Genomic DNA, 22,100 nt, shown 5'->3' on the forward strand with positions numbered 1-22,100 from the left:
TGTTATTACAGAGTGATAACCCTTTACATGCATTATTACAGAGTCATAGCCCTTTACAGGCACTATTACAGAGTGATAGCCCTTTACGGGCATTATTACAGAGTGATAGCCCTTTACAGGTATTATTACAGAGTGATAGCCCTTTACAGGTGTTGTTACAGAGCGATATACCTTTACAGTTATTATTACAGAGTGATAACCCTTTACAGGTATTATTACAGAGTGATAACCCTTTACAGGCAGTATTACAGAGTGATATACCTTTACAGGTATTATTACAGAGTGATAACCCTTTACAGGCATTATTACAGAGTGATAACCATTTACAGGTATTATTACAGAGTCATAGCCCTTTACAGGCATTATTACAGAGTGATAGCCCTTTCCAGGCATTATTACAGAGTGATAGCCCTATACAGGCATTATTACAGAGTGATAGCCCTTTACAGGTATTATTACAGAGTGATAACCCTTTACAGGTGTTATTACAGAGTGATAACCCTTTACATGCATTATTACAGAGTGATAGCCCTTTACAGGCACTATTACAGAGTGAAAGACCTTTACGGGCATTATTACAGAGTGATAGCCCTTTACAGGTATTATTACAGAGTGATAACCCTTTACAGGAAGTATTACAGAGTGATAACCCTTTACAGGCAGTATTACAGAGTGATAGCCCTTTACAGGCAGTATTACAGAGTGATAACCCTTTACAGGCAGTATTACAGAGTGATAACCCTTTACAGGCAGTATTACAGAGTGATAACCCTTTACAGGCAGTATTACAGAGTGATAACACTTTACAGGCAGTATTACAGAGTGTTAACCCTTTACAGGCAGTATTACAGAGTGATAACCCTTTACAGGCAGTATTACAGAGTGATAACCCTTTACAGGCAGTATTACAGAGTGATAGCCTTTTACAGGCAGTATTACAGAGTGATAGCCTTTTACAGGCAGTATTACAGAGTGATAACCCTTTACAGGCAGTATTACAGAGTGATAGCCCTTTACAGGCAGTATTACAGAGTGATAGCCTTTTACAGGCTGTATTACAGAGTGATAGCCCTTTACAGGCAGTATTACAGAGTGATAACCCTTTACAGGCATTGTTATAGAGGAAGAGGAATATGTAATACGTACAATAGAGTGAACAGAAACGCACACAATCCTATTCTCTTCCCATCCACACAAAAATAGGCCAAAATAAAATTACAGTTCATGTTGTGTAAACAGGATTATAAACTGGGTGGTTCAAGCCCTGAATGCTGATTGGCTAACAGCAGTGATATATCAGATCGTATACCACGGGTTTGACAAAACATTTATTTTTACTCTTCTAATTAGGTTGGTAACCAGTTTATAATAGCAATAACTGACCTCAAGGCTTTGTGGTATATGGCCAATATACCACGTCTAAGGGCTGTTCTTGTGCATGACGCAATTCAGATTGCCTGGATACAGCCCTTAGCCGTGGTATATTGACAATAGACCACAAACCCCAGAAGTGACTTATTACATTTGACTTATTACATTTGTTTTGAGTCTTCTAATTGCGTTGGTAACCAGTTTATAATAGCAATAAGTCACCTCGGGGGTTTGTGCCAAAGCAGCAGCTACTATTCCTGGGGTCCGAACGCAATAAGGCACTTACATCACACATGAAACAAAATATAAAACAGTACATCATATAACATTATTACACCACTACATATCTACAGGCACCCCTTGTTGCGTCGTGATTTAGAATAGCCCTTAGTCGGGGTATATTGGCCATATACCACATCCCCTTAGGCCTTATTGCTTAAATAACCCATTCCCTATAGAAATTGAGTTAATTAATGGAGAGAGAGGGGGAGAGAGAGAATAAACTACTGCATACTGCCATGTAATGAGAGCCAGAGCATTCCAAGTGCATCAAATGTCTGCCAGTCTATAAGAAAGGCAGAGAGGGAAAGGTGGCAGCCATTTTGAAAACCAGTTGCAATGAGCCAGTGGATAAGGAACGTGCAGTCATCAGTATCTGGCCGTGCTCAAGAGGAAGATCAAAGTACAATGCTTTCAAACCAACATCATTTAAACCATTAACTTTTACCCCAACCCATGACCCTTAACTTGCTCAATAGTTCTGTTGATATAATAGTTGATCCTTTTTAGTAGATATACAAAGCAATAAACCGAACAACAGTTGAAGGTCTTATGTGAATCCACTAATCTCTTATTTCATATAGCTATTAATCATGTGTTATGGACACAGGTTTACAAACTTAAAGACATGTTACATCAGAAAGGGGACATAATGACCCCAAAGTACAGATGCCTGAAACCTGATCTACCTTGAAATAGCATGTCTAGACCAGACTTTTAATGTTGATGAGAGCTTTACAAGGGATGACTCTCTAGCCTAACTCCTTGATGAGTGCAAGAGATTGAGCCAGGGTCAAGCTGATATCTTTGAATGAACCATTGGCGCCATCTAGCGCCAAATGCTCGCAAGGATTTGAAGGAACACGATTCAAATGCACGTTAACAATTTTGTCCTTCCTCAGGTCCCATCCATGTAGAAAAATATGTCTGGAAATTGCTCGTATTCACAGACCTAGGATCAGAGTATCCACCCCGAATTCCAACCTTAACCAGGAGGGAATAAACACTCAACTGACCTTAGATCAGCGTCTGGGGGAAATTATTCCTTTCTCGGTATGACATCATCCACTCATTGTTTGTGGAGCTGTCAGTTCCATCACCGACCTAGTATTGTAACGTTAACTACTGTAACGCCATACAAATTGGATTTAATTTAAAGCATTATATCAAGTAAGTGCAAATATACTAGCTACTTTCATGTTTTAGTATTTTAAATATTTGATCATGTCCGAGTCGGTCACCGTGTAACAGGATGGTTAAATTAGCTAATTTAGCTGTCACTGTCAGGCTTATCGCCGGCTAGCTAGCTAACGCCCTTGCCTTGCAAGAATGGCTAGGAGATTATTGTCAAATGTAAATGTACATGTGGATAATCAGATTACCATTGTACAATTAAGCGAGTTTAAATGAAGGGTTGCGGCTTTCTCTTCAGTCAATGTGTGCTCCGTTAGCTGGTTAGCTTGGCATCGAGCACATAGACTCTAAAAAGAAGATGGAGTAGGACACCGATGACGTTGACTGCCAACACATGACGTTGACTCCCGGGACACCGATGACGTTGACTGCCAACACAGGTGATGTTGTCTGCCAGGACACAGATGGCGTTGACTGTTGGCCAGCGGGCCAGCAGCTACTGCTCCATAGCAGAATCAGATGAAACTGGGATGTGGCCAATCAGCCATGTCCCCCTCAACCCGTTTGACCTTTCCAATCAACCATAGAATTCATTTGGTATTAATAATAAGCTTTTTTTGTTAATGTTGTAATCTCATGATTGTATCTACGTCATGAATCAACGGACAAGAAATAGGCCTACATTTTCTCATCTCATCTCATCTACCCATTATAAGATCTGACCCAAATTAGTTTTGATCAAAATATAATAACACAGACCTTGATCATGACTCAGTTCCATTACATTACATGTAAGACATTGGACGAAGGTGTCTTCTGTACGGGGGAGTTTTGTTAAAATCCCTGACACTCGGTCGAAATAGGCCCAAACTGAGATTTGGTTAATTTACCAATCTATAAATTGTTAGATGACATGGCTAATTCAGTGACTCTCAGTGACTGACATAACAATAGAAAAATTGCTGATATGCAACCAAATGTTCTTGCACCTTGTGTATTCTACTGTTGTAACTCTCAACAGTAAATTGAGACCCTGAGTACCTACATTAAAATATAAAACAGTTAGGGTTGGGGTCCCCCTAGCAGCCCGAGGCCCTAAAACGTCATACAAATGTTGCAGTTATAAAGCAAGTTTTCTGCAATTCTACACATTTTGCCATATGGCGGAAATACATTTTTTAACACATTTCATGCAGTTCTACTTATTTTGCCATATGGCAGAGAATTTCCCCCCTGTTTTACAACTAATTTCCTGCAATTCTACCCATTTTGCCATGACTTATGCCATGTTAATGATATCTGAGTGAGAGTGACTAACACAATCAATGGGGGCCCCCTGGGCACGTGCCCTGCGTGACCAGTCGGCATTCGGCCATGATAACTACAAGTTTAGATAGCTGGTTAGACTAATTTACCAATCTATAAATTGTTAGCTGACCTGGCTAATTGAGTGACTGTCAGATCAAAGGACAACAACCACCTGAACCACTGCCTGTTCACCCCGCTATCATCCAGAAGGAGAGGTCAGTACAGGTGCATCAAAGCTGGGACCGAGAGACTGAAAAACAGCTTCTATCTCAAGGCCATCAGACTGTTAAACAGCCATCACTAACATTGAGTGGCTGCTGCCAACATACTGACTCAAATCTCTAGCCACTTTAATAATGAAAAATTGATGTAATAAATGTATCACTAGCCACTTTAAACAATTACACTTTATATAATGTTTACATACCCTACATTATCTCATATGTATATGCTGTCCTCTATACCATCTACTGTATCTTGCCTATGCCGTTCGGCCATCGCGCATTCATATATTTTTATGTACATATTCTTATTCATTCCTTTACACTTGTGTGTATAAGGTAGTTGTTGTGAAATTGTTAGGTTAGATTACTTGTTAGATATTACTGCATGGTCGGAACTAACAGCACAAGCATTTCGCTATAGTCACATTAACATCTGCTAACCATGTGTATGTGACCAATAACATTTGATTTGATTTGATTTAACTGACATAACAAGAGAAAAATTGCTGATGCACAATCAAATTTTGAACTTGCACCGTGTGTATTATACTATTTTACTCTCAACAGTAAGTTGAGACCCCGACTGAGTACCTACATTTAAAAAAGGATAAAATAGTTTGGGTTAGCAGCCTGAGACCCTAGGCCAGTGTTCCTCAACTCCAGTCCTCCAGTTCCCACAACAGTACATATTTTAGTTGTAACCCTGGACAAACACACCTGATTCAACTCATTGAGGGCTTGATGATTAGCTGATAATGTTGAATCAGGTGTGTTTGTCCAGGGTTACAACTAAAATGTGTACTGTTGGTGGTACTGGAGGACTAGAGTTGGGAAATACTGCCCTAAGCGACCAATTATGTCTCTTATGCCTGGAGCCGGCCATGGGTCTGAACATTAACAGGTATAGCTATGCATCACTAGCGGTACGGTTTTGGAAGCATAAGGACCTTATCTTTCATATCACTGAGAATTAATAATACCTTTTTTACAAAAAGGTTAAATTGACACACACCTTGATAGGGTTATGCTTAGTGTTCGTTCCCACACAGCCATATCTCCATGTGACAGAGCTTGTTGTTTACGGAAAACAGACAAAAGACAAGAGGTGACCATATGTGCACATTAGCTATCTTTCTGCGAACATCTGTGTGTAAACATAACTCGGGAAGTGTAGTGGAAGTCTATTTTCATCGGATCGAGGCACCCCTACCTGTATGGATCTGTAACTGCTACAGTAAGGTTCATACCTGTATGGATCTGTAACTGCTACAGTAAGGTTCATACCTGTATGGATCTGTAACTGCTACAGTAAGGTTCATACCTGTATGGATCTGTAACTGCTACAGTAAGGTTCATACCTGTATGGATCTGTAACTGCTACAGTAAGGTTCATACCTGTATGGATCTGTAACTGCTACAGTAAGGTTCATACCTGTATGGATCTGTAACTGCTACAGTAAGGTTCATACCTGTATGGATCTGTAACTGCTACAGTAAGGTTCATACCTGTATGGATCTGTAACTGCTACAGTAAGGTTCATACCTGTATGGATCTGTAACTGCTACAGTAAGGTTCATACCTGTATGGATCTGTAACTGCTACAGTAAGGCACCATAGCTGTATGGATCTGTAACTGCTACAGTAAGGTTCATACCTGTATGGATCTGTAACTGCTACAGTAAGGTTCATACCTGTATGGATCTGTAACTGCTACAGTAAGGTTCATACCTGTATGGATCTGTAACTGCTACAGTAAGGTTCATACCTGTATGGATCTGTAACTGCTACAGTAAGGTTCATACCTGTATGGATCTGTAACTGCTACAGTAAGGTTCATACCTGTATGGATCTGTAACTGCTACAGTAAGGTTCATACCTGTATGGATCTGTAACTGCTACAGTAAGGTTCATACCTGTATGGATCTGTAACTGCTACAGTAAGGTTCATACCTGTATGGATCTGTAACTGCTACAGTAAGGTTCATACCTGTATGGATCTGTAACTGCTACAGTAAGGTTCATACCTGTATGGATCTGTAACTGCTACAGTAAGGTTCATACCTGTATGGATCTGTAACTGCTACAGTAAGGTTCATACCTGTATGGATCTGTAACTGCTACAGTAAGGTTCATACCTGTATGGATCTGTAACTGCTACAGTAAGGTTCATACCTGTATGGATCTGTAACTGCTACAGTAAGGTTCATACCTGTATGGATCTGTAACTGCTACAGTAAGGTTCATAGCTGTATGGATCTGTAACTGCTACAGTAAGGCACCATAGCTGTATGGATCTGTAACTGCTACAGTAAGGCACCATAGCTGTATAGATCTGTAACTGCTACAGTAAGGCACCATAGCTGTAACTGCTACAGTAAGGCACCCTAGCTATATGGCTCTGTAACTGCTACAGTAAGGCACCATAGCCGTATGGCTCTGTAACTGCTACAGTAAGGCACCATAGCTGTATAGATCTGTAACTGCTACAGTAAGTCACCATAGCTGTATGGCTCTGTAACTGCTACAGTAAGGCACCATAGCTGTATAGATCTGTAACTGCTACAGTAAGATTCATACCTGCATGGATCTGTAACTGCTACAGTAAGGTTCATACCTGTATGGATCTGTAACTGCTACAGTAAGGCACCATAGCTGTATGGCTCTGTAACTGCTACAGTAAGGCACCATAGCTGTATGGATCTGTAACTGCTACAGTAAGGCACCATAGCTGTATAGATCTGTAACTGCTACAGTAAGGCACCATAGCTGTATAGATCTGTAACTGCTACAGTAAGGCACCATAGCTGTATAGATCTGTAACTGCTACAGTAAGTCACCATAGCTGTATGGCTCTGTAACTGCTACAGTAAGTCACCATAGCTGTATGGCTCTGTAACTGCTACAGTAAGGCACCATAGCTGTATAGATCTGTAACTGCTACAGTAAGTCACCATAGCTGTATGGATCTGTAACTGCTACAGTAAGTCACCATAGCTGTATGGCTCTGTAACTGCTACAGTAAGTCACCATAGCTGTATGGCTCTGTAACTGCTACAGTAAGGCACCATAGCTGTATAGATCTGTAACTGCTACAGTAAGGCACCATAGCTGTATAGATCTGTAACTGCTACAGTAAGGCACCATAGCTGTATAGATCTGTAACTGCTACAGTAAGGTTCATACCTGCATGGATCTGTAACTGCTACAGTAAGGTTCATACCTGTATGGATCTGTAACTGCTACAGTAAGGCACCATAGCTGTATGGCTCTGTAACTGCTACAGTAAGGCACCATAGCTGTATAGATCTGTAACTGCTACAGTAAGTCACCATAGCTGTATGGCTCTGTAACTGCTACAGTAAGGCACCATAGCTGTATAGATCTGTAACTGCTACAGTAAGGTTCATACCTGCATGGATCTGTAACTGCTACAGTAAGGTTCATACCTGTATGGATCTGTAACTGCTACAGTAAGGCACCATAGCTGTATGGCTCTGTAACTGCTACAGTAAGGCACCATAGCTGTATAGATCTGTAACTGCTACAGTAAGTCACCATAGCTGTATAGATCTGTAACTGCTACAGTAAGGCACCATAGCTGTATAGATCTGTAACTGCTACAGTAAGGCACCATAGCTGTATAGATCTGTAACTGCTACAGTAAGGCACCATAGCTGTATAGATCTGTAACTGCTACAGTAAGTCACCATAGCTGTATAGATCTGTAACTGCTACAGTAAGGCACCATAGCTGTATAGATCTGTAACTGCTAGCAGTACTGCTACAGTAAGCACCATAGCTGTATGGATCTGTAACTGCTACAGTAAGGCACCATAGCTGTATAGATCTGTAACTGCTACAGTAAGTCACCATAGCTGTATAGATCTGTAACTGCTACAGTAAGGCACCATAGCTGTATAGATCTGTAACCATGCTACAGTAAGGCACCATAGCTGTATAGATCTGTAACTGCTAAGTAAGGCACCATAGCTGTATAGATCTGTAACTGCTACAGTAAGTCACCATAGCTGTATAGATCTGTAACTGCTACAGTAAGGCACCATAGCTGTATAGATCTGTAACTGCTACAGTAAGGCACCATAGCTGTATAGATCTGTAACTGCTACAGTAAGGCACCATAGCTGTATAGATCTGTAACTGCTACAGTAAGGCACCATAGCTGTATAGATCTGTAACTGCTACAGTAAGTCACCATAGCTGTATAGATCTGTAACTGCTACAGTAAGGCACCATAGCTGTATGGCTCTGTAACTGCTACAGTAAGGCACCATAGCTGTATAGATCTGTAACTGCTACAGTAAGTCTACCTTTTTCATTTGAATGATTCTTTCCCACTGAAAGATAAAGGCCATATGTTTTGAAAGCCGCATCGCAGGTGATGGTTATTCAAGTTTCTAAACATTAATACACAGCTTCGGTGTTGTAGTTCACATGAGGCAGTCATGGGCGAAGCTAATGGCTGAGAACTGAAGGGAGAAGGCAGAATGCCGCCTAGAGTTTTCGAGCGCTAATAACAACCCAGCTTAACAGGCATAGCATAGATACTGTCACTACTTTGTTTCTTACTTTGCATTTCACAGATAAAGGACACATTGTCATGAATAGTTGTCCCTTTGTGTTCACATGGTTCCAATGTGACACCCCCAGTAGTTACTATCCACACACACATCTTCAAACTCATATTGACTTGTTCTCTCTCTCTCCCTCTCTCTATAGCATGGCAGATAAACAGGATAAGAGTGAGCTGAAGGCGGAGCTGGAGAGGAAGAAACAACGCCTGGCCCAAATCAGAGAGGAAAAGAAGAGAAAGGAGGAGGAGAAGAACAAGAAGAAGGATGTGAGTAGAGAGAATAGAATGATGTAGAACCTGCTGACCGCTGGCTTGATGCAGAGGAGTGGGGACTATCAGTATATGATTATTACAGTATCATGTTATAGCCAACATGCAGTATTTATTATATTACTGTCTCCCTGTCCCTGCCATTCAACAAATCCCCTCACGGTACCTCGCCTCCCTTCCCCCCTCTCCCCCTGTAGGGGTCTGACTCTAAGCGGGGAGGGGAGGGGGGTGCAGCTGGGGCACCAGACTCGTCTGACCTGGAGAAGAAGAGGAGAGAGGCTGAAGCTCTACTGCAGAGCATGGGGATCGCCCCGGATATAACCAATGGTAAGGAGACACACACACACACAGTTTGTATTCTAATTTAACGTTCATCGTCTGTGTTTAACATTTGAGTGTAACACCAATATAATTTCCTTGTCCTGTCTTGGTTTTGTTGAATTGTTAAAGAATTCTTCACATGTTTTCTGTTGTTTTCTCTTGTGTTTTTGATTCAACCTTTCAGCATGAAGCCTCAGCATGTCACTTACACCTACCTTTCTCTCTCTTCTCCTTTTATTTCTTTCCCTTTTTTGTATCTTCCCCCTTTTTTATTTTATGACTAACCAACTGATCACTCACTCACTCACTCACTCACTCACTCACTCACTCACTCACTCACTCACTCACTCACTCACTCACTCACTCACTCACTCACTCACTCACTCACTCAACAGCCCAGCCTCTGAGAGTAATAACAGAGGATACGTGTTTGTTTCACTATCTAGTCCCCGCCCCTATGTCTCCCTCAGCCAAATCAATGTGCAGCGAGACAGGAAGCCAGGACTCTGGAGATGGAAACTCTAGGTATGTGTGTCTATGTGATTAACTACACTGAACAAAAACACAACATGTAAAGTGTTGGTCCCATATTTCATGAGCTGAGATCCGAGATATTTTCCATCAGCACAAAAAGCTTATTTCTCTCAAATGTTGTGCAAAAATGGGTTTACATCCCTGTTAGTGAGCATTTCTCATTTGCCAAGATAATCCATCCACTTGACAGGTGCGACATATCAAGAAAATGATTTAACAACATGATCATTACACAGGTGCACCATGTGCTGGGGGCAATAAAAGGCCACTCAAAAATGTGCCGTTTTGTCACACAACACATGTAGTTGGCATGTTGATGGCAAGAATGTCCACCAGAGATGTCGCTAGATAATTTAATGTTAATTTCTCTACCATAAGCTGCCTCCATAGTCGTTTTTAAAACAATTTGGCAGTACATCGAACCGGCCTCACAACCGCAGACCACGTGTAACCACGCCAGCCCAGGACCTCCACATGGCCTGGCGTGGATCTCCACTGGCTTCTTCACAGCCCAGGACCACCACTGGCTTCTTCACAGCCCAGGACCTCCACTGGCTTCTTCACAGCCCAGGACCTCCACTGGCTTCTTCACAGCCCAGGACCACCACTGGCTTCTTCACAGCCCAGGACCTCCACTGGCTTCTTCACAGCCCAGGACCTCCACTGGCTTCTTCACAGCCCAGGACCTCCACTGGCTTCTTCACAGCCCAGGACCTCCACTGGCTTCTTCACAGCCCAGGACCTCCACTGGCTTCTTCACAGCCCAGGACCTCCACTGGCTTCTTCACAGCCCAGGACCACCACTGGCTTCTTCACAGCCCAGGACCTCCACTGGCTTCTTCACAGCCCAGGACCTCCACTGGCTTCTTCACAGCCCAGGACCTCCACTGGCTTCTTCACAGCCCAGGACCTCCACTGGCTTCTTCACAGCCCAGGACCTCCACTGGCTTCTTCACAGCCCTGGACCTCCACTGGCTTCTTCACAGCCCAGGACCTCCACTTTCTTCACAGCCCAGGACCACCACTTCTTCACAGCCCAGGACCTCCACTGGCTTCTTCACAGCCCAGGACCTCCACTGGCTTCTTCACAGCCCAGGACCTCCACTGGCTTCTTCACAGCCCAGGACCTCCACTGGCTTCTTCACAGCCCAGGACCTCCACTGGCTTCTTCACAGCCCAGGACCTCCACTGGCTTCTTCACAGCCCAGGACCTCCACTGGCTTCTTCACCTGCGGGATCGTCTGAGACCAGCCACCCAGACAGCTGATGAAACTGTGGGTTTGCACAACCAAATAATTTCTGCACAAACTGTCAGAAACCTCAGGGACGCGTGCTCGTCATTCTCACCAGGGTCTTGACCTGACTGCAGTTCGGCGTCGTCACTCACTTCAGTGGGCAAATGCTCACCTTCGATGGCCACCGGCACAATGAAAAAGTGTGCTCTTCACAAATAATTCGATTCAACTGTGCCGGGCAGATGTCAGAAAGCGCATATGGCTTCGTGTGGGCAAACGTAATGCTGATGTCAACGTTGTGAATGAGATGTGTCGGGCTGCATGAGGCAAATGTTGGTCACACCAGATACTGACTGGTTTCCTGATCCACGCCCCTATACTTTTTTGAAGGTATCTGTGACCAACAGATGCATATCTGGATTCCCAGTCATGTGAAATCCATAGATTAGGGCCTAATTAATTAATTAATTTCATTTGACTGATTTCCTTATATGAACTGTAACTCAGTAAAATCTTTGAAATTGTTGCATGTTGCGTTTATATTTTAGTTCAGTGTATTTCCTGGCTCAGTATTTATTAACAACAGGTTTGTAAATTCTGACTTGTCTGCTTTCTCTCTTTCACTTCCCACTCCACCCCTCTCTCACTCCCTGTTGTTTTCTATTTTTCTCTCTTGCCATCTCTCTCTCCGCTCCCTCTCCTTCTCTGTCTACTTCTCTCTCATCTAACTTTTCTCTCCTGCTCTCGCCCTCTCTGCTTCTCCCCGGTGGTGCGTTGTGGCTGTATCAGGACGTTACACTGGGATCCTGACCCCTCTACTCTGCAGCTGCACTCTGACTCCGACCTACTGGGGTACTGCTCCTCTCTCTCTTACTATCTAAGACATATTCCCTACTTGGCTGGGGTACTGCTCCTCTCTCTCTTACTATATAAGACATATTCCCTACTTGGCTGGGGTACTGCTCCTCTCTCTCTTACTATCTAAGACATATTCCCTACTTGGCTGGGGTACTGCTCCTCTCTCTCTTACTATCTAAGACATATTCCCTACTTGGCTGGGGTACTGCTCCTCTCTCTTACTATCTAAGACATATTCCCTACTTGGCTGGGGTACTGCTCCTCTCTCTCTTACTATCTAAGACATATTCCCTACTTGGCTGGGGTACTGCTCCTCTCTCTCTTACTATCTAAGACATATTCCCTACTTGGCTGGGGTACTGCTCCTCTCTCTTTACTATCTAAGACATATTCCCTACTTGGCTGGGGTACTGCTCCTCTCTCTCTTACTATCTAAGACATATTCCCTACTTGGCTGGGGTACTGCTCCTCTCTCTCTACTATCTAAGACATATTCCCTACTTGGCTGGGGTACTGCTCCTCTCTCTTACTATCTAAGACATATTCCCTACTTGGCTGGGGTACTGCTCCTCTCTCTCTTACTATCTAAGACATATTCCCTACTTGGCTGGGGTACTGCTCCTCTCTCTCTTACTATCTAAGACATATTCCCTACTTGGCTGGGGTACTGCTCCTCTCTCTCTTACTATCTAAGACATATTCCCTACTTGGCTGGGGTACTGCTCCTCTCTCTTACTATCTAAGACATATTCCCTACTTGGCTGGGGTACTGCTCCTCTCTCTCTTACTATCTAAGACATATTCCCTACTTGGCTGGGGTACTGCTCCTCTCTCTCTTACTATCTAAGACATATTCCCTACTTGGCTGGGGTACCGCTCCTCTCTCTCTTACTATCTAAGACATATTCCCTACTTGGCTGGGGTACTGCTCCTCTCTCTCTTACTATCTAAGACATATTCCCTACTTGGCTGGGGTACTGCTCCTCTCTCTCTTACTATCTAAGACATATTCCCTACTTGGCTGGGGTACTGCTCCTCTCTCTCTTACTATCTAAGACATATTCCCTACTTGGCTGGGGTACTGCTCCTCTCTCTCTTACTATCTAAGACATATTCCCGACATTCCCTGGTCTTTCCTTGGTGGACATGTTTGCATCATGCACATTGCTGTCTGCTAGCTCATGTAGAGTGTTTGTCTTTCTGATGGTGTATTTGGATGTTGAAGAGACTCTGACCTTGTGTGTGCGTGCATTAGAGAGTCTGTATAATCTTGTGGCTGTGTTTTTAGGTTTGTATGTGTCTCCCTGACTATGTATGTGTCTCCAGGCGTGGTTTGAGGCTTGGCATGGCAAAGGTGACCCAGGTGGATTTCCCACCCAAACAGTCTGTGTCCTACTCCAAGGAGACACAGACCCCCACCTGTACACAAACACACACACAGGCCAAACCAGGTAGTCCTTGTGTTTTATGTGTTACCAGCAATTTACAGACTTTTTAAAGTATGTTGTGTTGAGCATGATATTGAACCTGTGTGTGTGTGGGTGTTTGTAGCGGAGGAGGAAGAGGAGGAGGAGATGGCTGAGCCCAAGCCAGCAGAGGAGTCCCAGGAGGAGAAAGCTGATCAGGAGGAGAAGCAGGAAGAAGGTAAGACTGACTTTAACCTCTTACCTGTAAGTTGGCTAGCCCTGCCTACACCACAGCTGATATTCGTGTGTGTGTGTGTGTGTGTGTGTGTGTGTGTGTGTGTGTGTGTGTGTGTGTGTGTGTGTGTGTGTGTGTGTGTGTGTGTGTGTGTGTGTGTGTGTGTAGTCACTCCCAAAGATCTGACTGAAGAGGAGAAGATGCAGCTTCTCCACTCGGAGGAATTCATGGCGTTCTTCGATCGAGGGAGCAGGATTGTGGAACGGGCTCTGTCTGAACGAGTAGACGTCTGCTTTGACTACAGCGGCCGAGACCTGGAAGACAAGGAGGGGTGAGACACCCCAAACTGTCTAATAATTATTATTATTATTAGTCACACACACACTTCCCAGCTGGTATAAAAGGTGCAGCTAAATGCTTGTGTGCTAGCTCCCTCAACATTTTAGTACAATAATCAATATCAATAATAACAACAAACACCTCCTCTCCCCCAACGGCCTCTCTCTCCCCTCCTCTCTCCTGTGCCACTCTCCTCTCCCCCTTCTCCCCCACCTCTTCTCTCTCCTTCCCCTCCTCTCTCCTTCCCCTCTCCCCCTCCTGTTCTCTCTCCCCTCCTCTCTCCTTCCCCTCTCCCCCTCCTCTTCTCTCTCCCATCCTGCTCCTCTCTACCCCCTCCTCCTCTCTACCCCCTCCTCTCTCCTTCTCGTTCTTCTTTTCCAGTGAGATGCAGGCGGGGGCTAAGATGTCTCTGAACAGGGCGTTCTCTGACGAACGTTGGTCCAAGAACAGGGTGGTCACCTGTCTGGACTGGTCTCCTCAGGTAAGACAGTGTGTAATGATTGTAAATATACACTGAGTGTACAAAACCTGCTCTTTCCATGAAATAGACTGACCAGGTGAAAGATATGATCCATTATTGATGTCACTTGTTAAATCCACTTCAATCGGTGTAGATGAAGGGGGGGGGGCAGGTTAAAGAGCCTTGAGACATGGATTGTGTATGTGCCATTCAGAGGAGGAATGGGCAAGACAAAAGTTTGAAGTGCCTTTGAACAGGGTATGGTAGTAGGTGCCAGGTCCACCGGTTTGAGTGTCTGGAACTGCAACGCTGCTGGGTTTTTCGTGCTCAAAAGTTTCCCGTGTGAATCAAGAATGGTCCCCCACCCAAAAGACATCCAGCCAACTTGAAACAACTGTGGGAAGCATTGGAGTCAACATGGGTCAGCATGCCTGTGGAACACTTTTGACACCTTGTAGAGTCCATTCCCCAACTAATTGAGGCTGTTATGAGGGCAAAAGGGAGGTGTTCCTAATGTTTTGTACACTCAGTGTATATACTGTATGTAACTGTCGGATTCATATTAATCTCGTGTTGGATTCCTGTTTGATTCAGTACCCTGAGCTGCTGGTGGCCTCCTACAACAACAACGAGGATGCTCCTCATGAGCCTGACGGAGTGGCTTTGGTCTGGAACATGAAGTTCAAGAAGACAACACCTGAATACACCTTCCACTGCCAGGTACCCAAACGCATGAACGCGCATACACACACACCAGGGGAGGCTGCTGAGGGGAGGACGGCTCATAGTCATGTCTGGAACGGAGTGAATGGAATGGTATCCAACACCTGGAAACCATGTGTCTGATGTATTTGATACCATTCCACTGATTTCACTCCAGTCATTACCACAAACCCGTCCTCCCCAATGAAGATGCCACCACACACACACTGCTCTGCGAAAATCCTTTTCTTCTGCCTGTCCTCCAGTCTGCAGTGATGTCAGCAGCGTTCGCCAGGTTCCATCCTAACCTGGTCGTGGGCGGGACTTACTCAGGCCAGATCGTCCTATGGGACAACAGGAGCAACAAGAGAACACCTGTACAGAGAACTCCTCTTTCTGCATCTGCTCACACGGTAACACACGCAGAGTGTTATATTAGCTTACAAGCTACTGTTAGCTACTGACATTTGTCATACGCTCTTAACAGGAGCCACTAGGGTTAAGTGCCTTGCTCAAGGCTCAGGTATTCAAACCAACCTTCCAGCTACTCGCCAAACGCTCTTAACCACTAGGCTACCTGCCGCCCATAGAGACTGAACTGTGTCTGTGTCCTGTGATGTTCAGCACCCAGTGTACTGTGTGAACGTGGTGGGGACCCAGAATGCTCACAACCTCATCAGCATCTCGACTGATGGAAAGATGTGCTCCTGGAGCCTGGACATGCTGTCTCAACCACAGGTATGACTGCAGAGTGTGTGTGTGTGTGAGTTCTAGGACATCGCAGAGCTAGTGTTTTGTCAGTCTTCATGCTGTGTGTGTGTGTGTGTGCGTTCCAGGACAGTCTGGAGCTGGTGTTTAAGCAGTCTAAGGCAGTAGCAGTGACCTCCATGGCTTTTCCGCTGGGTGATGTGAACAACTTTGTGGTCGGGAGTGAAGATGGATCAGTCTACACCGCCTGCCGTCACGGGAGGTACGTGAGTGTGTGTGTGTGATTTGGGAGGTACGTGAGTGTGTGTGTGTGATTTGGGAGGTACGTGAGTGTGTGTGTGATTTGGGAGGTACGTGAGTGTGTGTGTGTGATTCGGGAGGTACGTGAGTGAGTGTGTGTGTGATTCGGGAGGTACGTGAGTGGGTGTGTGTGTGATTCGGGAGGTACGTGAGTGAGTGTGTGTGTGGTTCTGGAGGTACGTGAGTGAGTGTGTGTGTGTGATTTGGGAGGTACGTGAGTGAGTGTGTGTGTGATTTGGGAGGTACGTGAGTGAGTGTGTGTGTGTGTGATTCGGGAGGTACGTGAGTGAGTGTGTGTGTGTGTGATTCGGGAGGTACGTGAGTGAGTGTGTGTGTGTGTGTGTGATTCGGGAGGTACGTGAGTGTGTGTGATTCGGGAGGTACGTGAGTGAGTGTGTGTGTGATTCGGGAGGTACGTGAGTGAGTGTGTGTGTGATTCGGGAGGTAAGTGAGTGTGTATGTGATTTGGTAGGTACGTGAGTGAGTGTGTGTGTGATTTGGTAGGTACGTGAGTGAGTGTGTGTGTGATTTGTTAGGTACGTGAGTGAGTGTGTGTGTGATTTGGTAGGTACGCGAGTGAGTGTGTGTGTGATTCGGGAGGTACGTGAGTGAGTGTGTGTGTGATTCGGGAGGTACGTGAGTGTGTGTGATTCGGGAGGTACGTGAGTGTGTATGTGATTTGGTAGGTACGTGAGTGAGTGTGTGTGTGAGATTTGGGAGGTACGTGAGTGAGTGTGTGTGAGATTCGGGAGATACGTGAGTGTATGTGTGTGTGTGTGTGAGATTCGGGAGGTACGTGAATGTGTGTGTGTGTGTGATTCGGGAGGTATGTGAGTGTGTGAGATTCGGGAGGTATGTGAGTGTGTGTGATTCGGGAGGTACGTGAGTGTGTGTGTGTGTGATTCGGGAGGTATGTGAGAGTGTGTGTGTGTGTGTGTGTGTGAGATTCGGGAGGTATGTGAGAGTGTGTGTGTGTGATTCGGGAGGTATGTGAGTGTGTGTGTGTGATTTTATTTGACGATGGGGAGTAACGATTGCTTTGTGCACATGGTCTGTGTTACAGTAAAGCAGGTATCAGTGATGTATTTGAGGGACATCATGGTCCGGTCACTGGGTTGAGCTGTCACAGTGCTGGGGGTCCTGTGGATTTCTCCCATCTGTTCATCTCTGCCTCCTTCGACTGGACCGTCAAGCTGTGGACCACCAAGGTAACGCACACACACACACAGAAACATCAACCCCACCTCATTCTCTAACAGTACCCTCTCTCTCTCTGTAGAGTACCCGTCCTCTGTATTCATTTGAGGACAGCTGTGACTATGTGTATGATGTCATGTGGTCTCCCACACACCCCGCCCTCTTCGCCTGTGTAGACGGATCTGGACGCCTGGACCTGTGGAACCTCAACAACGACACAGAGGTACACACACCAGAGGAGGCTGGTGGGAGGAGCTATAGGACGGGCTCATTGTAATGGCTGTAATGGAACGGTATTAAACATATGGAAACCTCATCTGACTCCGTTCCAAAATTTCCATTCCAGACATTACAATGAGCCCGTCCTCCTATAGCTCCTCCCCCACACACATTCATACACACGGTACAAACAACAGACATGCAATGAACAATTCAACATAAACACTGTGTGTGTCCTAGGTGCCCAGTGCAAGTGTGTGTGTGAATGGGTCTCCTGCTCTGAACCGTGTGCGGTGGGCTCACTCAGGGAGAGAGATCGCTACAGGAGACTCAGACGGACAGGTGCTGGTGTATGACGTAGGGGAGGTGAGAGATCTATTCCTTCACCCATTCATTCATCTAGTAAAACCCTTATATTGCTGCACTGAAATAAATCACCTGTCATACCTGCAATTTGTTTCACCTGTGTGTGTTTCCACAGCAAATCTGTGTGCCCAAGGCAGATGAATGGACCCGTTTGGTACACACGCTGGTGGAGATCAACGAGAACCGTGATGAAGGAGAGGAGCTGGCCGCGCAGCGCCTAGTCGCCTGATCACCATGGTAACCACTCCCCTCCTGCACTTGCTTCCAAATCCTCCCTCCAGTTGGAACAGGAGTGATGTCTATCCTCTCAGGTTCTAGAACATTTGTGTGTTCTGTCCACAGCGCTTCCCTAAATATGCAAAACTTTATACCTTTTTACTACTTTGAAGCTCTTGTGTGTATTCCCTAAAGGCTGACCATGTGGGTTTAATGGTGAGACAAAGAAATAGGATGACCCATTCCAACCTTTATAGACTAGGGCAGCAATGTCCTTAGATTTTATTTATCCATGCTCTTATTTATCATATGCGGTTGCACATATTTTAAACATATTACATATTTAAACGTGTCTGCGGATAGCTTTACTAGTAAATCCCTTAACATTAGCACTACACCTAAGCTCATACCACTACAAGACAAAGTGCTTTTTAAACTTTACTTGCCTTGACTGAATATGTTAGTGGTTTTTGAATAAACTAAAGTTAATGACTTTATCCATTTAAAAATGTACTGTACCCGTAGGTCTCAAAAGAAACCCAGTGTCTCTGTCCTTCTTGAAAGGATGTTAATGAAGTATTTCGTCATATGAAGAGCCATATATCCATACAGAGTTTGGCCAACTATTAACCATGTTGGCACCAAATGCACCACATTCTAATTAGCATTTCAACTAGACTTTTGTTGTGGTGACATTGTCCATTCCACAATTCTCTGTTGGAAGGAGTTTACCAAACTGTATATATACACAACACATTCAGAAAGTGTTCAGACCCCTTGACTTTTTCCACATTTTTACGTTACAGCCTTATGCTAAAATTGATTAAATAGTCCCCCCCTCATCATTCTACAGACAATATCCCATAATGACAAGGTAAAAACTGGTTTTTAAAAACGTATAACTGAAATATCACATTTATATAAGTATTCAGACCCTTTACTCAGTACTTTGTTGAAGCCCCTTTGGCAGTGATTATGGGTATGACCCTACAAGCTTGGCACACCTGTATTTGGGGAGTTTCTGCAGATCCTCTCAAGCTCTGCCAAGTTGGATGAGGAGCGTCGCAGCACAGCTATTTTCAGGTCTCTCCAGAGATGTTCGACTGGGTTCAAGTCCGGGCTCTGGCTGGGCTACTCAAGGACATTGAGACCTGTCTCTAGCCACTCCTGCGTTGTCTTGGCTGTGTGCTGAGGGTCGTTGTCCTGAAGGAATGTGAACCTTCACCCCAGTCTGAGGTTCTGAGTTCTCTGGAGCAGGTTTTCGTCAAGGATCTTTCAGTTCTTTGCTCCATTCATCTTTCACTCAATCCTGACTAATCTCCCAGTCCCTACCGCTTAAAAACATCCCCACAACATAATGCTGTCACCACCGTGCTTCACTGTAGGGACGATGCCAGGTTTCCTCCAGACGTGAGGCTTGGCATTCAGGCCAAAGAGTTCAATCTTGGTTTCATCAGACCAGAGAATCTTGTTTCTCATGGTCCGAGTCCTTTAGGTGCCTTTTGGAAAACTCCAAGCGGGCTCTTTTGTGCGCCTTTTCCTGAAGGGTGGCTTCTGTCTGGCCACTCTACCATAAAGGCCTGATTGGTGGAGTGCTGCAGAGATGGTTGTCCTTCTAGAAGGTTCTCCCATCTCCACAGAGGACCTCTGTCAGAGTGACGATTGGGGTTCATGGTCACTTCCCTGAGGCCTTTCTCCCCCGACTGCTCGGTTTGCCTGGGCGGCCTTGGTGGTTCAAAACTTATTCAATTTAAGAATGGAGGCCACTGTGTTCTTGGGGACCTTCAATGCTGTAGACATTTTTTTGGTACCCTTCCCCCAGATCTGTGCCTCCAGAATCCTGTCTCAGAGCTCTACAGACAATTCCTTCCACCTCATGGCTTGGTTTTTGCTCTGACATGCACTGTTAACTGTGGAACCTTATAGAAAGGTGTCTCTTTCCAAATCATGTCCAATCAATTGAATTGTAGAAGTTGTAAAAACATTAAGGATGATCAATGGAAACAGGATGCACCTGAGCTCCATTTTGAGTCACATAGCAAAGAGTCTGAATACGTAAATAAGGTATTTTGTATTTTTTGGGCACAAAAAAATATATAATGTTTTGCTTTGTTATTATGGTGTATTAATGAGTAAAACCTTTAATCAATTTTAGAATAAGACTAACGTAACAAAATGTGGAAAAGGGGAAGGGGTCTGAATACCAAATGCACTCTGTGCTCCTTAATGAATTTGATATGATAGGACATTTTGTAAAATTGTATCAGTATAACATGAAGTGACCAAGTCTAGTATTATGCCAAAACTCCTGGTAAGGTTTTGCTTGTCCCTTTTTGCTGTTCATTCCCCTTGAAATAAACACTAACCTCTAGAATGAAAACCATACATATGCTTTATTTATTTCAATAAAATACACAATGAATTGAAATGGATTTAAGTTATCTAATCATTTGCTCATGATTCTCCTCAATAAACACTTATGTTGAAAAGGTCTGTACATCAGTGATTCTCAAGAGACAGAGTCCCAACGTCATTCTAACATAACAGTAACGTCACTCCGACGTTAGTCACGTTGCTTTCTAACATTACTGCAACACTTCGGTAACCAAAATGTTTCTCTCATTATCCTCACGGTGTTGCTCTAACGTTACCATAACATTGTCCAACCTTACAGTAACAATTCCTTTCCAGCAGTGTCACATCTCTGTACAGCAGATCTACAATATGTACAGTAACTTCCCTGTGCAAGGCCCAATCAGAGTAAAGCCTTACACGCTGTCCAATCAAATATCCCCTACACACTGTCCAATCAAAGTAGCCTTACACACAATGTGCATCCGAAAGAAATTCTAGAAAATCTAAATCAGTTATTATTGAGAAGAGAGGAGCCACCAGAGAGTGAGAGTGCAGCGTGGGGGAGAGGCGAGCAACCGGAATGTGTGTGTGGGGGGGCACCGGAGTGTGGGGGAGACGAGGCTCCTTTTCAAATACACGTTTCAGATGAAAAGAGGGATGAGAGAAGAGGAGCATGCAGCCACTGGAGATACAACACAGTACAACACAGTGCAGTGTTCAGGTTACTGACTGAGCTTTAACTACAGACCTACAGTCAGCTCTCCAGGACCAGGGAGAGAGAGCACTGAATTAGTCCCTGGGAAGAGTGGGGAGCTGTGTGTATGTCTGGTTACATGGACTCTGGGAGTGTGTGTGTATTTCTGGTTAAATGGCCCTACAAACAGTGTGTGTGTATTAGTATGTATTTATTTTGCATGGCCCCTGGGAGTGTGTGTGTATTTCTGGTTAAATGGCCCTACAAACAGTGTGTGTGTATTATTATGTATTTATTTTGCATGGCCCCTGGGAGTGTGTGTCTAAGTGTATATTCCCTAGTGGAGTGGGCAGGTAGTTAAAGGCCCAGTCTTTAGGGGGCAGCAGCCTCCTCTTGAGTGGAGGCAGAAGGGGTATCATGGTGAATGGAGACCACTCCAGAGGACTTGAACTTGGGCAGGTGGAGGCCAAACTTGTTCTCCACGCCAGCGAAGGTGGCCGTAGCCAGACGGTAACCACCCACGTGGTCAGCACTGACCGGAGGAAGCTCCGAGATACGAGACTTAGGAGTAGGCTCAGACCCTGACGGACGACTGGAGAGAGAAAGATAGGGAAATGGGAGACATTGTATGATAACTTGCGTTATAACAGTGGGGAGAGTGTGTGTGTGTGTGAGTGTACTTACTGCCCTCCGAAGTCCACATTTAACCACCGCTGTAGAAGCTCATAGGTCACCAGAGTCACCCCAAACTGAGGAGAGGATCGACACATACGAGCT

The 22,100-nt window shown here is 44.7% G+C and overlaps 2 protein-coding genes and 1 long non-coding RNA gene across 9 annotated transcripts in view; 1 reads left to right on the plus strand and 2 right to left on the minus strand.

Annotated features, from left to right (window-relative positions):
• Nucleotides 1-2,654: 2,654 nt before the first annotated feature.
• On the plus strand, nucleotides 2,655-20,702 carry LOC118379028 (dynein, cytoplasmic 1, intermediate chain 2a-like). 5 transcript variants are annotated; one of them, XM_052476467.1, is made up of 17 exons: nucleotides 2,655-2,820; nucleotides 9,055-9,175; nucleotides 9,376-9,505; nucleotides 9,895-10,024; nucleotides 12,058-12,120; nucleotides 13,453-13,577; nucleotides 13,678-13,770; nucleotides 13,936-14,098; nucleotides 14,488-14,587; nucleotides 15,161-15,286; nucleotides 15,535-15,681; nucleotides 15,893-16,006; nucleotides 16,105-16,238; nucleotides 17,340-17,484; nucleotides 17,556-17,696; nucleotides 17,933-18,058; nucleotides 18,174-20,702. In XM_052476467.1, the coding sequence occupies exons 2-17, from the start codon at nucleotides 9,056-9,058 to the stop codon at nucleotides 18,285-18,287; spliced, it is 1,971 nt and encodes a 656-aa protein (XP_052332427.1). In that variant the 5' UTR covers nucleotides 2,655-2,820; nucleotide 9,055; the 3' UTR covers nucleotides 18,288-20,702. The 5 variants fall into 5 exon arrangements, with proteins under 5 accessions (XP_052332427.1, XP_052332429.1, XP_052332430.1 ...); XM_052476469.1 differs by having other exon boundaries at nucleotides 9,946-10,024; XM_052476468.1 differs by lacking the exon at nucleotides 2,655-2,820 and adding an exon at nucleotides 3,077-3,224.
• Nucleotides 10,034-11,848, minus strand: LOC127910996 (uncharacterized). Of its 2 annotated transcripts, none has more exons than XR_008077264.1 (4): nucleotides 11,077-11,848; nucleotides 10,860-10,971; nucleotides 10,664-10,775; nucleotides 10,034-10,607 (listed from the first exon to the last, which is right to left on the minus strand). It is a non-coding gene; the product is annotated as an uncharacterized LOC127910996 (long non-coding RNA). The 2 variants fall into 2 exon arrangements; XR_008077263.1 differs by having other exon boundaries at nucleotides 10,664-10,803.
• slc25a12 (solute carrier family 25 member 12) overlaps nucleotides 20,644-22,100 on the minus strand; it is a 36,216-nt gene continuing 34,759 nt past the window's right edge. For both annotated transcript variants that reach the window (XM_052476465.1, XM_052476466.1), the window contains exons 17-18: nucleotides 22,008-22,098; nucleotides 20,644-21,915 (exon numbers count right to left, since the gene is read on the minus strand). In XM_052476465.1, coding sequence (XP_052332425.1) covers nucleotides 21,696-21,915; nucleotides 22,008-22,098 — 311 coding nt within the window. In that variant the 3' untranslated portion in view covers nucleotides 20,644-21,695. The remainder of the gene's footprint in view (nucleotides 21,916-22,007; nucleotides 22,099-22,100) is intronic.

Source organism: Oncorhynchus keta, chromosome 23 (assembly GCF_023373465.1).
Source record: "Oncorhynchus keta strain PuntledgeMale-10-30-2019 chromosome 23, Oket_V2, whole genome shotgun sequence".
Classification (NCBI taxonomy): Eukaryota; Metazoa; Chordata; class Actinopteri; order Salmoniformes; family Salmonidae; genus Oncorhynchus; species Oncorhynchus keta.

Coding starts and splice junctions, on each gene's coding strand:
- LOC118379028 (XM_052476467.1), top strand. CDS start 9,056: ATGGCAGATAAACAGGATAAGAGTGAGCTGAAGGCGGAGCTGGAGAGG. Junction 13,771..13,935: donor GGAGGAGAAGCAGGAAGAAG/GTAAGACTGACT, acceptor GTGTGTGTGTAG/TCACTCCCAAAGATCTGACT. Junction 14,588..15,160: donor GTCTGGACTGGTCTCCTCAG/GTAAGACAGTGT, acceptor TGTTTGATTCAG/TACCCTGAGCTGCTGGTGGC.